Source organism: Pituophis catenifer, unplaced genomic scaffold, assembly GCF_029215685.1.
Source record: "Pituophis catenifer annectens isolate HBS135680 unplaced genomic scaffold, rPitCat1.0.hap2 SCAF_12, whole genome shotgun sequence".
Taxonomy (NCBI): domain Eukaryota; kingdom Metazoa; phylum Chordata; class Lepidosauria; order Squamata; family Colubridae; genus Pituophis; species Pituophis catenifer.
In genome coordinates this window covers 20,984,243-21,001,947 of record NW_027256892.1, presented here as the reverse complement: position 1 = coordinate 21,001,947, position 17,705 = coordinate 20,984,243, and the positions used below count along the sequence as shown (strand labels likewise).

Sequence of the window (17,705 nt, the reverse complement as noted above, 5' to 3'; positions counted from 1 at the left end):
AGTTGGCTTTCATGCCTAAGGCAACTCACAGCCTCCCACTTTCTAACCCAGTGCCTTAACCACTTAGACCAACCTGGCTTGAAGCCTAGTTGCTAGGAAGAAAAGAAGAAAATCAGTCTGGACCATGCATGAGAAGAAAAGGGCTGAAGCTGGAGACAGATGAGAAGCCTGGGGACAGGAGACATTCTCTGATTCTAGAGAAGAGGGCTTTCGAGGTAGCTCAGAGTTCACAGTTCTTTTTAGCTGAGAATCAGGGTTGAGTCTTTGAATAGGGGCGGGGGGTGGCAGGCCACGTTCTTAAGAACTGGTGGGGCCAGGATGGAACCTTCAGCTGAATTGAAATGAAATTTAATACACTGAATACTGTATTTTTGGGGCTATAAGAGGCACCGGAGTATAAAACGCACCAAGATTTCAAAGAGGTAAACAAGAAAAAAATAAGTTTTTGCCCTCCCCGGGCCCCAGGAGCACTCTGCAGGCCTCCGAAATCCTCTGCAGACCTTGTTTTCACAAAAACGGGGGCCTGCAGAGTGCTCCTGGGGGCTGGGGAGGGCAAAAACGCCCCCGTTTTCATGAAAAACGAGCCCGTTTTTGGCCTCCCAAACACCCCCCCCCATGTGTCGCATTTTTGCCCTCCCCAGTCCCCAGGAGCACTCTGCAGGCCTCCCAAACCCTCTGCAGGATCCGTTTTTTCGAAAAACGGGCCTGTTTATGGCAAAAACGGGACATGCAGGATGAGGTTTTGGGAGGCCAAAAATGGCTGTATTCGGTGTATAAGACGCACCAACATTTCCACCCTCTTTTTGGGGGGGGGGATGCATCTTACATTCCGAAAAGTACGGTACATTCCCTCCCCATGCATTTAATTATTTTCTCCTGCCTTTCTATGAACAATTACAAGGGCTGGTTGTTTCAGAAAAAAATTGCACTGGGGAGAGCCTCAGGTTCAGTTGTCCAGCTGTCAGGTGCATTTTCCCCACAACTCCACCTTAACAATCCTCAGGGGCCTCTCTCTCCGGCCATGAGTGAATGGAGGGAGTGGCTCTTTGCGTGTCTTGCTCAACTCCTGGATTTTGTTTCTCTTGCAACAGGGAGAAGAACCTCTTTTCCCTGAAGGGCAAAGCCAACAAAGGGCCCCGGATGCAGATCTACAAGTTCCTCCTGGAGCATTTTACCGACGAACAGCGATTCAACATCACCTCCAAAATTAGCCAGAACGTCCTGGGTATGGCTGAAGTTTTAAAGCAGGGATCCCCAACCCCCGAGTCGTGGCCTATTTGCAACCGGGCCACGGGCTGGTGCATACGCACTTGCACTCAAGCTGTGTGTGCATGCCGGTTTGTGCTGCCCGGTTCCCTCTCCTCACTCAAGCTGGGCTGCCAACCTGCAAAAGATGGGGACTGTGCTATTCAGCAGGTTCTGACAGGTTCTGGAGAACCGGTAGCGGAAATTTTGAGTAATTCGAAGAACCGGCAAATACCACCTCTGGCTGGCCCCAGAGTGGGGTGGGAATGGGGATTTTGCAATATCCTTCCCCCAGGAGTGGGGAGGGAATGGGGATTTTGCAGTATTCTTCCCCCAGGAGTGGGGAGGGAATGGGGATTTTGCAGTATCCTTCCCCTGGAGTGGGGTGGGAATGGAGATTTTGCAATATCCTTCCCCTGGAGTGGGGAGGGAATGGAGATTTTGCAATACCCTTCCCCTGGAGTGGGATGGGAATGGGGATTTTGCAGTATTCTTCCCCCAGGAGTGGGGAGGGAATGGGGATTTTTTACTATCCTTCCCCCAGGAGTGAGGAGGGAATGGGGATTTTGCAATATCCTTCCCCTGGAGTGGGATGGGAATGGGGATTTTGCAGTATCCTTCCCCTGGAGTGGGATGGGAATGGGGATTTTGCAGTATCCTTCCCCTGGAGTGGAGGGGGAATGGGGATTTTGCAGTATCCTTCCCCTGGAGTGGGGTGGGAATGGAGATTTTGCAGTATCCTTTTCTCCATCATCTAGGCAAAGGGTGTCAAACTTGATTTCATTGAGGACTGTATCAGGGTTGTATTTGACCTTGGGGGGCTGGGGTGGGCGTGGCCAGGGTACGTGTGGCCAACTCAACGTCACGCGTATCGGGGGCGCCTGTGGCGGCCCGAGCGCTCTGCCAGCGAAAACGGGCTCCCGAGCTCCGTTTTCGGCTGCAACGGCCTCCTGCAACCCTCCGCCAGTGAAAATGGAGCTCAGGAGGACCCTCCCGAGCTCTGTTTTTGCTGGCAGAGGCACCGCAGGCTGGTCCCTTGCTGTTTCCAGGGCAGCCCCGTGGGCCAGATCTAAGCACCCCGCAGGTCAAATTCGCCCCCCCCCCCCGGGCCTTGAGTTTGTCCCCTCTGCTCTGGGTCATGGTCATCCCAAAGGTGTTTTTCCAAGAGGCAACTGGACTCTCTGGTTATTATTATTCCTTCTCATCCAAGAAAGCTTCTCAGCATTTCATATTCTCCCTTTCCTTTCTCCAAAATCTGATGGCAGCCTGCTTTGTGGACGGCGTCCTCCCGCTCAATATGGAAGCCAGCCAGCTGCTCTCGGATACCTTTGAGATCTTGAGCTGCAAAGAGATCAAGCTCTCGGCCATGAGATCCAGACCAGAAGAAGACATCCAACCGGAAGAAGATGAATTGGCCATGGCCAATGCCGTCATGCAGGTGGCCCAGAAGAAGCTGATTTCACAAGTGAGTCTTAAAAATAGCGCCGCCTGGAGTAGGTTGTTCCCTTTTTTACTTGCCCCAGAACAAAATAATTGGCAGTTTCCAGTGGGAAGAGACCAGAGGTGGGTTTCAGCAGGTTCTCACCAGTTCTGGAGAACCGGTAGCGGAAATTTTGAGTAGTTCGGAGAACCGGTAGTAAAAATTCTGACTGGCCTCGCCCCCATCTATTCTCTGCCTCCCAAGTCCCAGCTGATTAGGAAGAAATGGGGATTTTGCAGTATCCTTCCCCTGGATTGGGGAGGGAATGGAGATTTTACAGTATCCTTCCCCCGCCACGCCAACCAAGCCACGCCCTCCAGGCCATGCCGCACCCACCAAGCCACGCCCACAGAACCGATAATAAAAAAAAATTTAAACCACCACTGGAAGAGAGACGCCTCACTTCCCATCTTGCTCGTCATGTTACAAGTCACCATTATTGGAAACGTTCTCATTTTTCATTTTTTTTATTACTTTATAATATAGCATACAACGAAATGCAAAAATAAATAGTAGAAGTTTGGAAAGAGAAGGGGAAGGTGGGGGAAAGCAAGGGGAAAAAAGGAAAAAAATAAAGGCATTGACTTCCGACTCCCTTTGGTGGAGTAGAATAAGGCATTAAGATCTAACCTCAGCTTTTTACTTTGACATAATAGTATAAACTACCGTATTTTCCGGCGTATAAGATGACTGGGCATATAAGACGACCCCCTACTTTTCCTGTTAAAATATAGGGTTTGGGCTATACTCGCCGTATAAGACTACCCCTCTTCCAACGCACACCAAATAAAAATTAAAAAACATCAGATTTGATTTCAATATGGTAATTTTAATTCAAATGCTTATGACACGCAGGTACTTAGCAGGAAAACTGTCACTTATAAACATAAGGCTGTTTGTCATCAAACATGTCAACATAAAACAGTGCAATTGGATTAAACTTTTCCTAATTCACTCTAAAGCTGAAAGGAAGGATAAGACAATAAACCCATGGGAGCTGCCATGCTGTTTGTTTTCTAAGCTGTCAACCAAACTGGAACTGATGATGATAGGAGGAAGATAACAAACAATAGAGCGCAAGTGCCGGGCAAGTCCCTGGCGAGTCAGCAACTCCCATCATAACTGCAAGCTATTTTTACAGGTTTTGCTGGCGGGACAGTTTCCCTTTAAAAGCCTTCAAAATCCTCCTGTTCGTCATCTGATATCATAAGTACATCAAGGACATCTTGTGATACATTTGTAAGGCAGTCATCATATGGCTCTAATTCCGTATCAGATGGTATGGTCTCAGCTTCGGCTTCCTCTTCATCTTGCCACAAGTAGTCGTCCTCCATACCATCTAATGAATTTGATATGCCACACTTCTTGAAAGACTTGATTACTGTTTCTGCATCAATATCATTCCAGGCTTTTATGACAAACTTGCACAAAACATCCAACTGTGGAGCACGCATGTTTCCTCCTTTTGTGAATGACTTTTCACCGCTAACCATCCACTCATTCCACTGTTCTCAAATGCAATCTTTAAATGGCTTGTTTAGGCACACATCCAGTGGCTGTACCAACGATGTCAATCCTGCAGGAATAACTGCCGCATCTGTGTTTATTCTTGCAAGCCTTTGCTTGGTGCTGGGAGTTAAATGAGCCCTGAACATATCCCACACCAGTAGACTACGTTTTTGAATAAGTCCACCTGGTCGCCTGCTCCATATATTATCAAGCCATAGCTTTACCCCTTCTTCATCCATCCAGCCTTTTTCATTCACATGTACAAAACAACCAACAGGGAACTTTAGTTTCGGCATTGTTTTTCTTTTAAAAATAATCATTGGTCTCAGTTTGGAGCCATCAGCTGTGCATGCTAGTACCACTGTAAAACTGGACTTCTCATGTCCTGTTGTTTTAATTAAAATTGTTTTTTCACCTTTTGGATGGACAGTTTTATTTCCAATCATATCAAAATTCATTGGAGTTTCATCCATATTTCCGATACTACTTAACGCATAGCCATGTTTCTTGCGCTGTTTTATTACATATCGATGGAAACTATTTACTTTGGCATCAAGATCTGCAGGTAATTTTTGTGCAATTTTTGTCTTTTGCCTCAGAACCAAATTATGCCTTTCCAAGAATCTAGTACACCAGGATACAGTGGCCTTAAATCTGTTGCTGTGATCTGGGTTAGATTTGGCCCACTGAAGTGCAAACAAACGTATTTTATTTCGTGTAACTACATAACCGTTTTGGCGATGCTCATTCACCATGTCTGCTACATGTTTTTCAAGTTCTGGCCAATGTGGGGTGCCTCTTCTTAATGCACACTTACCCCTTGGCATACTCTTTAATGCTTTTACATTTGCTTTCCAGTCCCGAACCATCTTTTCTGTTACTCCATATTGTCTTGCAGCAGCACAGTTATTATGTTCCATGGCAAAGTTTACAACTTTAAGTTTAAAACTGGCTTCATATTTCTTTCTTCTTGCTGGTGGAGCCATGATGGGGTCTTGACTGTTATATTTGTATACTATACTGTATGTACTGTTGCTGTACTGTATGTATTGTTGCTGTACTGTAGAGAAAGGTAATGGGCTACGCTACGTGTAGTGGCAAGAGGGCTATTTTGTACCAGGTTTTTTTCCTTCACCCATGCAGCCTTGTCGAGATCCGCACAGCTTCATGAATCTGAATTGCTGGCACTGATTGATGACGCTAAGGAAGCGCCGACAACATTGACAGGAAGCTGTGCCGATCTAGTCAAGGCTGCGTGCTGCTGAATGCTGGAACCAGCTGGTTGCTGAGCGGAGCTTCTCCCAGACATCTAGGGGGATATTACCGACGCTCCGACTTCCCCAGCTGACCCCCACTGATGGCGAGCCCCACCGGTCTGGGGAAGTCAGAGCGTCGGTAATATCCCCCTAGATGCCTGGGGGAAGCTCCGCTCAGCAACCAGCTGGTTCCAGCATTCCAAGGCGATTCCAAGGAGGTCCACGGTGAAAGCGGCGCCGCGGTCGACCTGGGCCAGCGCCTTGCACACCTGGCTCTGCGTCTCCATTATGAGAAGCCCCATGCGACTTCGCATGTCTCCGCCCCAGTCGCGCAGCTCTCGCAATCCGCTCACCGGAGGAGCCATGAAGTGCTCGCACCGCCTTGCCAGATCTTCCTCGTCCTCCTTTCCCCACAGCTTTTCCCGTTGTAATTGCTGCTGCTGCTACCGCCGAGGCTGCTCCTTCATCTCCGCCCACCGCACCAGACCCAGCCCGGCCAGCACCGCCGTGGCTCCCGCAGTCCAAGCGGATCGGCGCCCGGGCTCGCAGGCGAAGGGTGGGAGTGCGCAGCGCACTTTCCTGGCTTGGCGCCGATCCGGACGGCTGCAGAAGGAACTGGGCACCGGCTGTCATGTCTTTTCTGCTGTGCCGGGTTCGGCACCTGGGCTCCCGGGGTTTAAGCCTTTGGGCCGGCCCGTGCTGCTCCAGGATGTTCGCTTCGGGCTCCTTGGAATTGCTGCTGGGCGCTTCTTCCTGTTGGGGCGATGGTGAGTGGCTGCGAGCCTGGAAGAGGTGGTGAAATGCAGAGCAATACCTCGTGGGGAAGGAGTCCGCCGTGGCTCCCGCAGTCCACTCACCATCGCCCCAACGGGAAGAAGCGCCCAGCAGCAATTCCAAGGAGCCCGAAGCGAACATCCTGGAGCAGCACGGGCCGGCCCAAAGGCTTAAACCCCGGGAGCCCAGGTGCCGAACCCGGCACAGCAGAAAAGACATGACAGCCGGTGCCCAGTTCTCTCTAATCGGTAAAACCCAAAACCAAAGTTTCATTTTTTTTTCCTACCTCAAGCACAAAGTCCAGAAACGGTTTCCAAGTGATTCCTGGAAATGTTCTCAAATACTCAAAGTTGATCCCATCTCTACGAAGGCTTTCCTCATTGTTTTTATTTCATCAAGCTGGCCTGGCCTAAATCTTCTCCTCTTTTAAATTTAAATTTTAAATACAAATTTTAATCTGTTTAATTATGGGGTATTTTAAAATTCAGCCAAATTATTTAATTCGTTTTAATCTATTTTAAATTTTGTATCTCTGTGTTTTATCTTCTGGCTGTTCACCGCCCTGAGTCCTTCGGGAGAAGGGCGGTATAGAAATTTAATAAAATAAATAAAATAATAAATAAAATTGTGTGCGCTCTCCATTGTTTGGGGGTAGATAGCCTTCTTCGCCTAAACGTATCTCTCCGTGTTCCATCCGAATTCTAGGTCCAAAAGAAGAATTTCATCGAAAACGTCATCCCCATCATCACATCGCTGAAGAGCTTGTTGGAGCAAAGCAAACTCCCAGCGTTGAAGGACCTCATGAGCTACCTCCGGGTAATCTTTCTCAGCCGGAGATACGCCATTAAAATTTGAGTCAGGGGGCAGCACGTTCCTGAAGCTCGTGGGAAATATTGCTATCCCATCTGGAGAGTGTGTGGTAGTGGCACGTTCCACCATGCAAGCCAAGTGTAGAGATAGTCAATCTGATTTAGCTAAGACAATACTTTATTTATTGGCGCAGTGCTTTGAATGCAGGCTAATTCTGCCAACTGCCAGCAGTTTGATTCTCACCAGGCTTCACCAGGCTGTCTAAGTGTCTTAGACAGTAAGTCTAAGTGCTATTGCTTATAGAAGTGTTTTCAACTTTGGCAACTTCATGGGTGAACTTCAACTCCCAGAATTCCCTAGTCACCTCACAGGGTTGTTGTTGCGGTGGGGGAAGATAGGAGGAAGAAGGAGTCTTAGCTATGTTGGCCACCTTGAATTGTTCAAAAATTAATAAAGGCAGGATATATAAACTAAATAAATAAATAAATAGACTCAAATCAGTCCAGAAAACTCAGGAGTGGGCTGCTGGGGGTTTTGCAGGGGTTCGGGAGAACCTCTAGCTAAGATTCTGTGCAGTTCGGAGAACCCCCAAATCCCACTCCTGGCTTGCCCATCCCATCCCTCCCCTCCCAGGAATCCCCACACAGCCCGTTTTGGATGCAGGTAAGTGCAGGACATGCACAGAGGCACAGGAAGGGTGAAAAACGGGCCTACCAGAAGTTTGGAAAGGGCCTCCAGAGCCTGGGGAGGCCACTTTCGTCTTCCCGCAGGCTCGAGGAAAGCCTCCGGAGCCCGGGGAGGACAAAAACACCCCATCCCCCCGGTGTGGTGCAGGAGGCTGACTAGGCCACGCCCACCATGGTCACGCCCACCCAGCAACCAGGCAGAGAACCCCTTGCTAAAATTTTTGAAACCCACCCCTGAGAAAACCCGACCAGCGATCCCCTTCCTGCCCTCTCCCAGCTCTTTCGCTTTTATTTTTTTGCTTTCCTCCAGGAGGTGATGCAAGACTATCGCAACGAAATCAAGGAAGTCTTCGCCCTGGACAAGCAGCTGGCGGCCGAGCTGGAGTACGATATGAAGAAGTACGAGGAGCAGCTGGAGAGGGAGGCTGAGCAAGACCAGGAGCTGAGCGTGGATCGCGTGGAAGGCCACAACACACTGATGGCCAGGCCGGTACGGATCTCCTGTTCGGCTGTGGTTCAAGTCCCATTGAGCCAGTGGTGAAATCTAAAATTTGTTACTACCGGGTCTGTGGGCGTGGCTTGGTGGTGGTGGGGATAATGTGACTGGGTGGACGTGGCCAATTTTTATTTTTATTTTTTTACTTTTAAAACGATTTTTTCTACAACCTCTTCGGCGAAGAGGTTGTAAAAAAATGCTTTCAAAAGGCTCTGATGATCCCAGCTGAGTTGCCTGATCGGCAGAGGCTTTTTTTTCTTTTAAGTGCCTCTGACGATCAGGCAACTCAGCTGGGATCGTCAGAGGCATTTAAAAGAAAAAAAGGGTTTTTTTTTTCTTTTAAAAGCCTTTGACGATCCCAGCTGAGTCGTGCGATCATCAGAGGCTTTTTTTTTTTACTTTTTAAAGCATTTGTTCGGCGGAAGAAGTTGTAGAAAAAATGCTTTTAAAAGTAAAAAAAAAAGCCTCTGATTATTGCACTGCTCAGCTGGGCATAGGGGGGAGGGGCAGGGATTTTTGCTGCCGGTTCTCCGAACCACCCGCCTCCATCGCTATCAGATCGGGCGATCCGGTCCGAACTGGGAGCATTTCACCCCTGCATTGAGCTCACTTTGAAGCCATTAGAATTAAAAGCACTTTTTAAAAACTTTTTCCCATGAAGTGGAGTGGGGCGTTATACAGTCAACTTACCGCCACCATTGAGTCCGTAATTTATGGTGCTACTAAGCAAGTCGGTTGTGAAGTGAGTTTTGCCCCATTTTATGACTTTTCTTGCCACGGTTGTTAAGGGAAGCTGGTTTCCCCATTGACTTTGTAGTATAGTCTTTATTGTCATTGTACGTCATATATACAACGAAATTGGTTGTCGGAAGGTTGCAAAAAGGGATCTCGTGAGCAGGGACACTACGACTGTCCTAAATATGAACCAGTTGCCAATATCCTAATTTTGATCATGTGACCACGGGGATGTTGTGATGGCCGTAGGTGTGAACAACGGTCTTCAGTCATTTATGTCAGTGTTGTGGCCCGTCAGCGGCCTGTGGAGCTAGTAGCTGATTCCGACAGCGAGGAGGCTGGTGTGGTGCTGCGCCAGCAGCCTGTGCAGCTGGCGCTCGAGTTGGACAGTGAGGAGGCTGGAGAAGATGTGGTGCCAGAGGCGGGGATTCAGCCAGGGCCTTCAGAACCTCCAGAAGCTCCCTTAAGTGAAGAGGACAAAGAGGAGGAGCCTCTCCTCGATGCACGGGCGCGCAAAGCTGCCAAAAAGCAGGAGTGGCTCCTCAGGAGGAGGTCTCCTCGAGAGTAAGGCTTGGGGCTAATTGGCCACTCCCTTAACCTATTTAAGGAGGAACGCCGACTGAAGCAATTCGCAGGGAACAACTTCGTTCACATACCTTTGTGTCTTGTCTTGCTTATCTTATCAGCTTCCTGCAAATTGCTTCTGGGCATTCTGCCAACCATAGTAAGCTCAGTTATTATTCTTTGAATTCTTGGTCGCTGTTAATGCAGTTAATTAACAGACATTGTAAAACACTGGTTTAGTTTAATCTGCTTCGCATCTGGATTCTCTGCAAAATTGTTTCTGGGCTTTCTGCCAACTCTAGTAAGACTGTGATTACCTTATCTTAGAAATCTGGTAGGCTGTTAAGACAGTTTATTAACAGCCTTTGGTTGATAAAGACTAAGTTACTTGAGTAAAATAAGCTTTGTACAGAGTTTGTGTGTGCTGCGTTCTTTGGGGTCCGTAGCTGGGGCAGAACAGTCAATGTCGTTGTAACTTCGAACGGTCACTAAACAGGAACAGAGTTGGAAGGGACCTTGGAGGTCATCTAGTCCAACCCCCTGCTCATGCAGGAGACCTTCTAGGCCGCCTTTAGGTGTGAAAGCCAGCGAATGGCTGTAAGTCTAGGATTGCCTGCAGGGCATTGCAGCCGTGACTTCTGAAGGATTTCTCCCCTGAAGCCAGAGCAGGTCATCGGGGGCAGAAAGCAGCTGTGCAGAGGCCATGGCATCTGGATTTGGCACATCTGGTTATAGCAGCTTTAGATTTCCTTCTCTTCTCCCCATTGTATTGGATTTTTTAAAAATTGTAATTTCCAGCCAGCATGTTTGGGGAATGATGGGAATTGTGCTCCAACATACCATATCCTGTTTCCGAAAATAAGACCCAACTGGAAAATAAGCCCTAGATTGATTTTTCAGGATGCTCATAATATAAATATAAAGCATACTAAAAAGCAGAGATATCACCCTGCCAACAAAAGTGCGTATAGTCAAGGCTATGGTTTTCCCATATTTACTTCATGTGTTATCTATATATATAAAAGTGAAAACCACTCATACATTAATCACGAAATCTCCAGAACCGTAAAGCATACAAACTTGAAATTTGCCACGTATGTTCGTCTTGGCTTCTAGGTGCTCACTAAGAAAGGATTTTTTGAAATGACCATCAGAGCATTAGTATTTCCTACATTATTATTAACACGCTCTGATGCTAAGGAGTTCTACTCCCACTCCCTATCTGAAAAGAAATCTGTTCCCAATGCAAAACACAAGCAGAGGAGTTTCACTTTCAGTTTTACTTTCACAGCAGGAAACAGCTTTACTACAGAATAATTGAGCTAAGCCATGCCCAGCCTCCTTCTTGCTCACACAGCAAATAATGTTTGAGTTTCCAAACACCCCTCAACCCGCTCACACACTGACAGGATGCTAGCCAGATGAGTACCAATGGATGCTGCGGACTGGGACATTCTGCTCCCCTCCGCCTCTGTTCCAACTGCCAGTTGCATTATATTAACACACTCTGATGCTACGGAATTACCCATTCTACATTAAGTTTCAGGGTGTCAGTGTCAATTTATCAAGCCCAAGCACATAGTTTTGTAGCGAAGCACGGGCGTCCATCTAGTATTATATATAAAGAGAAGTTAATGAATCCTGCTGAATCGGTTACCTGTGTGTGCTTTCTGGATTTGATTTCTGCAACAAACATACCGCAATGGTCCTTTTAGCCCCTTTCTGTTTTCTCCTTTAAATAACAGCCTTCCACCTTGGGGAGGACTTCACATCCTCGGAATCAGATGGACGAGGCCTCTCCGCTTGCCCAAAGCAATTCTCCACCTCTGCGGTCTCCTCTCTCGGCCCTGCCTATGTTTACCGTTCCCGGGCCGGGAGCCACGAAGCAAAGACCCAGGTACCCTTCTGGACCCCTCCCCTTCCTTTTCAGCACGTGTTGCATGAAAACGCGCTTGATCTGTTTCCCACGGAGCGTTTATAATACCGACTCCGCCACTCGGCAAGGGAGGCTGGAAGCTCCAAGGGTTGGGATGAAAGGGCCGGCCATGCTCTGTTTGTTCCCCTCGTAGGAATTTGTCCCTGAGTACTTTCGCCATCCTCAACTCCGCTAAGAAGGCCGCTGAGGCCATGAAAGTGAAGCGTGGCAGGAGCATGGGCACCAGGCTGGAATCTCTGGGGAGCGGACAAAGCGATAAAGGTAGGTTGTTCCCCAACCAGCTTGGTCTAGTGGTTAAGGCACCAGGCTAGAAAATGGGAGATGGGGGGTTCTAGTTCTGCCTTAGGCATGAAAGCCAGCTGGGTGACTTTGAGCTAATCACCAGGAGGCAGGGAATTCTAGTCCCACCTTCGGCCTGAAAGCCACTTGGGTGTCTTTGAGCTAATCACAAGGAGGTAGTGAATTCTAGTCCTACCTTAGGCATGAAAGCCAGTTGGGTGACTTTGAGCTAATCACCAGGTGCCAGGGAATTCTAGTCCCGCCTTCGGCATGAAAGCCACTTGGGTGTCTTTGAGCTAATCACTAGGAGGTAGTGAATTCTAGTCCTGTCTTAGGCATGAAAGCCAGCTGGGTGACTTTGAGCTAATCACCAGGTACCAGGGAATTCTAGTCCTGCCTTCGGCATGAAAGCCACTTGGGTGTCTTTGAGCTAATCACTAGGAGGTAGTGAATTCTAGTCCTGCCTTAGGCATGAAAGCCAGCTGGGTGACTTTGAGCTAATCACCAGGTACCAGGGAATTCTAGTCCCACCTTCGGCATGAAAGCCACTTGGGTGTCTTTGAGCTAATCACTAGGAGGTAGTGAATTCTAGTCCTGTCTTAGGCATGAAAGCCAGCTGGGTGACTTTGAGCTAATCACCAGGTGCCAGTGAATTCTAGTCCCACCTTTGGCATGAAAGCCAGTTAGGTAACTCTGAGTCAACCATCAGGAGCCAGTGAATTCTAGTCCTTCCTTAGGTAAAAAATCCATCTGGGTGAGTTTGAGCCAATCACTCTCTGTCCGCTGAACTCACATCTCAGGGTTGTTTTCGTTGGGGAAATAGGGGGTGGAAGATATGTTGCATATGTTTCCTGCCTTGAGTTATTTGTAGAAATAATAAAGGCAGGATAGAAATCAATAAATCAATAAGTAAAGAGAGTGTAGAAAGCTAGGGGAGAGGGCTAACATACTGCGGATATTTTCTGAGGCTAACATTATCTTTTTCCCCCCTCCTTCTTAGCTTCCTTTTGCAGCCTGAACCGACCGTCTTCCATAACCAACGGACCCTTGGAAGGCCGTGCGATCAGTACTCCTGAACGTAAGTGTCTTTTTAAAAAAAAAAAAAATCCCTATTTTTGTTTGAAAATCTCCTTGCTTGGAGGAAGGGCAGCTCGATTGCTCCCGAGATACTCTTAATTTGAGCATTGCCTTCCCAAACATACATCTCAATGCCACTGGCAGCCAGTTCGAAAAGGACAAGTGAGGTTTCAAATAGAATAACAGAGTTGGAAGGGACCTTGGAGGTCTTCTAGTCCAACCCCCTGCTTAGGCAGGAAACCCTACACCACCTCAGACAAATGGTTATCCAACATCTTCTTAAAAACTTTCAGTGTTGGAGCATCCGCAACTTCTGCAGGCAAGTTATTCCACTGATTAATTGTTCTGACTGCCAGGAAATTTCTCCTTAGTTCTAAATTGCTTCTCTCCTTGATTAGTTTCCACCCATTGCTTCTTGTCCTGCCCTCAAGGTGCTTTGGAGAATAGCTTGACTCCCTCTTCTTTGTGGCTGCCCCTGAGATATTGGAACATTGCTATCATGTCTCCCTTAGTCCTTCTTTTCATCAAACTAGACATACCTAGTTCCAGCAACTGTTCTTCATATGTTTTGCCTCCAATCCCCTAAACATCTTTGTTGCTCTTCTCTGCACTCTTTCTAGAGTCTCAACATCTTTTTTACATCATGGCGACCAAAACTGAATGCAGAATTCCAAGTGTGGCCTTACCAAGGCCTTATAAAGTGGTATTAACACTTCACATGATCTTGATTCTATCGCTCTGTTTATGTTGGCTTTTTTGGCAGCTGCTGCACACTGCTGGCTCATATTTAAATGGTTGTCCACTAGGACTCTACTCAAGGATGCCCTACCAGGTGCCTTTTCAATTAGCATTGTTTATAGTCACCCTTTGGAGTCGCACAATTCGTGACATTTTCAGGAATACGTTTTAAAATGCTTACTTGGCACCCGAGCCAACATCTCTGCGCGTGTCCCAAAGCACTTCATGTTGTAATTGTAGTAACTAGAAGTGCAAATGAAACTTGCAGAAAACAAGCATATATAAATTGCAGCAGTGAGGCCACCGGGCCTTCAGATTCTGATGGCACCAAAGAGGAGTTTTGCATTTTTGGATGTTCAGTGGAACTCATCACCATGTACAAATGGACCTAGCAAACAACTCAAGGTGGTGAGAAATATCTAGCATACCTTCCTTCTCCCACTTTCCCCGTAACAACAACCCTGTGAGGTGGGTTGGGTGAGTGAGACTGACTGGTCCAAATTCAGCCAGCTGACTTTCAAGGCTAAGGCAGGATTAGAACCCACCGCCTTCTGCTTTTCTAGTCTGGTGCCTTCTAACTAGACCAAGCTGGCTCTCTTAGGTCATAATCTTTCTTAAATATGTGTTTAACTCCTCCTTTCCCCCTTTGTTATTGTTAGCAATAGCACTTAGACTTATATACCGCTTCACAGTGCCTTACAACCCTCTCTAAGCGGTTTACAGGGTCAGCATATTGTCCCCAACAATCTGGGTCCTCATTTTACCGACCTCGGAAGGATGGAAGGCTGAGTCAACCTTGAACCGGTCAGGATCGAATTGCTGGCAGTGGGCAGAGTTAGCAATAGCACTTAGACTTACATACCTCTTCATAGTACTTTACGGCCCTCTCTAAGCGGTTTACAGAATCGGCATCTTGCCCCCAACAATCTGGGTCCTCATTTTACCGACCTCAGGAGGATGGAAGTTCTGAGTCAACCTTGAGCCGGTCAGGATCGAACTGCCGAACTGTGAGCAGAGTTAGCCCTGCAGCACTGCATTCTAACCATTGCACCACCACATGTGGTTGGCTGGTTAAGTGACCTTCCTTGGTGAAAAGGCCAAGTATAAATGTAATAACTGCAGAAAAAACAATTACTACCAACCCGCCTTCCATTGAGGACCTGTATACTGCACAAGACAAAAAGAAAATATTTACAGACCCCTCGCATCCTGGACATAAATTGTTTCAATTTTTGCCCTCAAAATGATGCTATAGAGCACTGCACACCAAAATGACTAGACACAAGAACAGTTTTTTTCCCGAACACCATCACTCTGCTAAACAAATAATTCCCTCAACACTGTCAAACTATTTACAAAGTCTGCATTACTATTAATCTTCTCATCATTCCTATCACCCACCTCCTCCCACTTATGATTGCATGACTGTAACTTGTTGCTGTATCCTTACGACTTATATTGTTTCCTAGTATGATTTGATTGCTTATTTGTTCCCTATGACTATCATTAAGTGTTGTACCTTATGATTCTTGACGAATGTATCTTTTCTTTTATGTACAGAGAGCAGATGCACCAAAGAGAAATTCCTTGTGTGTCCAATCACACTTGGCCAATAATGAATTCTAATTCTAATTCTAATAAACATTGAGTTTTCCCTGTCAGCGTGCACTCAAGGTTGTGCATTTTTATTTTTCCAGAGTCCATTAACAACGTGACCTTCGGAGCCGGAGTCAGCCAAATTAGCCTGAACCTCACATCATCTTGTAAAGGCAGGTGCAATTCCAATTTTGTTATTGTCTTTTTTTTTTTGGAAAAACTAAGCGTGGAAAAAAAAGGCAACCTCACTATAATACCTCTTCTGTTCCTCCTGCAGTCAAAGAGGAGCCAGAAACCTCACAGGAACAGATCATTTGCTTGACCTCCCCAGATAAGTTGTGAGTATAAATGAAATTGTACGTGTCTTTTTGCACTGCCCTTCTTCCCCACGATCGGTGTGTGTGTGTGTGCCTAAGGATGGGTTCCATTTTAAAAAGTAAAACTAAAAAGCCTTCCCCCATCTCATAATTCTTATTAGCCCCAATTTTATATTTCTTTTAGCTATGCGGTCATCTTATGCTAGTTTTAGAGTATAATAGGATTAGCACTTAAGATTTATTTACTGCTTTACAGCCCTCTCTAAGCGGTTTAAAGAGTCAGCCTATTGCCCCCAACAATCTGGGTCCTCATTTTACCCACCTCAGAAGGAGGGAAGGCTAAGTCAACCTTCCACGTTAAAATCCAACGTGTAGATTTCATTTCAAGGAGAGAGATTCTAAGAGCCATAAATGGTGCAGTGGTCAGAGTGCAGTATTGCAGGCTACTTCTGCTGACTGCCGGCTGCCTGCAATTTGGCAGTTTGAATCTCACCAGGCTCAAGGTTGACTCAGCCTTCCGTCCTTCCGCGGTCGGTAAAATGAGGACCCAGATTGTTGGGGGCAAGAGGCTGATTCTGTAAACCGCTTAGAAAGAGCTGTAAAGCACTGTGAAGCGGTATATAAGTGCTATTGCTATCTGTCTTCCTTCCTTCCTTCCTTCCTCCCTCCCTCCCTTCCTTCTTTCCTTCCTTTGCAATAGCACTTAGACTTATATATCACTTCACAGTGCTTTACAGGTCTTTCTAAGCGGTTTACAGAGTCGGCCTCTTGCCCCAAACAATCTGGGTCCTCATTTTACCCACCTCGGAAGGACGGAAGGCTGAGTCAACCTTGAGCCTGGTGAGATTTGAACTGCCCAATTGCAGGCAGCTGGCAATCAGCAGAAGTTAGCCTGCAGTACTGCACTCTAACCCACTGCGCCACCGCGGCTCATGATAGGTCTCCACAGGTTCTCCTCTTTCTTTCTTTTTTTTTTTACTTCTTTTCTGCATTCTCTCGCAGGTTGCCCCAGCCTCCACAATGGAGGGTGAATTCTCCAAGAAGCAGCAGTCCATCCAGTTTAAGTCTGCGGAGATCCAGCCGTAAAACGTCCCGACGACCAACGAAATGACTGTTTTCCTCCCCAGCAAGAATGCTTCTTGCCTTACAAGTAGAATCATGTTTCTAGAGCACTCTATGCACCTTTTGGAAGATCATCGATCGATGCCTCCTAACTCTGTTTTTTATTCTCCCCGTGTCATGCTTGCTTGCTTTTATAATCGGTGTGCTATAAATAATCTGTTTAGTAGTACTGCAACTGGAAATAACCTATTTCTTCATGGCTAGACAAACCTCCCCCCACCCCCCTGTATTTTGTTTGACACGTGGATGTCCTCTGGAGTAATTGTGTTGATTGTGGTCCATGAAGCACTTATAAGTCTGGGACCAGCTTTGGCGATGGACACCTATTGGCCCCCCATTCTAAGTCTTTCCCGCAGCCAACATCTAAGCACTAAGATTAATTTCACATCCTCGTTTTGCATTGGTGGAAGGATGGTGAAATCTAAGGTCGTACGGAAGAAAGACGTCGTTCCATACGGCAGCGTCTCCGGTCTAGGCCAGACCATGCAAATGTGGGGAGAAGCTTGGGGTGGCGGAGGGATGGGGGTGGGTGGGGATGAGTCTCCTGGAAGGATTGCAGTGTTGAAATTTCACACCGTAATTCCTCCCCCATAAAAATGATTGCACAGTCATCAGTCTCTTGCAATTCAAGAGGATTGCAACCTCATAAATATCCCTGGAACTGAATCCATATCTTCTGCAGAGAAAAGGATGGCTGAATCTCCCGAGAGGAGGGGTCTCCAACCTTGGCGACTTGAAGACTTGTGGACTTCAACTCCCAGAATTCCTCAGCCAGCAAAGCTGGAGTTGAAGTCCACAAGTCTTCAAGTCGCCAAGGTTGGAGACCCTTGCCCCTAGAGACTCACTGTCTGCTGACAAAGCCTTGAGTTGATCCAACAGATTTCCAAGGGGGTTGGGGGGGAACCCTGTTCTTGTAAAGACCGCTTAGCTTCAACCAGGAATCTCCAAATCTTGGCCAATTTTAAGACTTGTGGACTTCCAACTCCCAGAAATCCTGAGGAATTCCGGGAGTTGAAGTGCCACAAGTCTTAAAAGTTGCCAAGTTTGGAGACCCCTGGCTAAACCATCATCACATGTCAGGGACT

General features: G+C 47.1%; 1 protein-coding gene across 1 annotated transcript in view; it reads left to right on the top strand.

The window, feature by feature from the left end:
* NCAPD3 (non-SMC condensin II complex subunit D3) overlaps positions 1-17,093 on the top strand; it is a 53,393-nt gene extending 36,300 nt beyond the window's left edge. Inside the window, exons 23-32 of the mRNA XM_070952310.1 lie at positions 1,092-1,225; positions 2,511-2,710; positions 6,970-7,080; positions 8,071-8,250; positions 11,301-11,452; positions 11,625-11,752; positions 12,771-12,848; positions 15,283-15,354; positions 15,459-15,519; positions 16,501-17,093. Coding sequence (XP_070808411.1) covers positions 1,092-1,225; positions 2,511-2,710; positions 6,970-7,080; positions 8,071-8,250; positions 11,301-11,452; positions 11,625-11,752; positions 12,771-12,848; positions 15,283-15,354; positions 15,459-15,519; positions 16,501-16,609 — 1,225 coding nt within the window. The 3' untranslated portion in view covers positions 16,610-17,093. The remainder of the gene's footprint in view (positions 1-1,091; positions 1,226-2,510; positions 2,711-6,969; positions 7,081-8,070; positions 8,251-11,300; positions 11,453-11,624; positions 11,753-12,770; positions 12,849-15,282; positions 15,355-15,458; positions 15,520-16,500) is intronic.
* Positions 17,094-17,705: the final 612 nt, after the last annotated feature.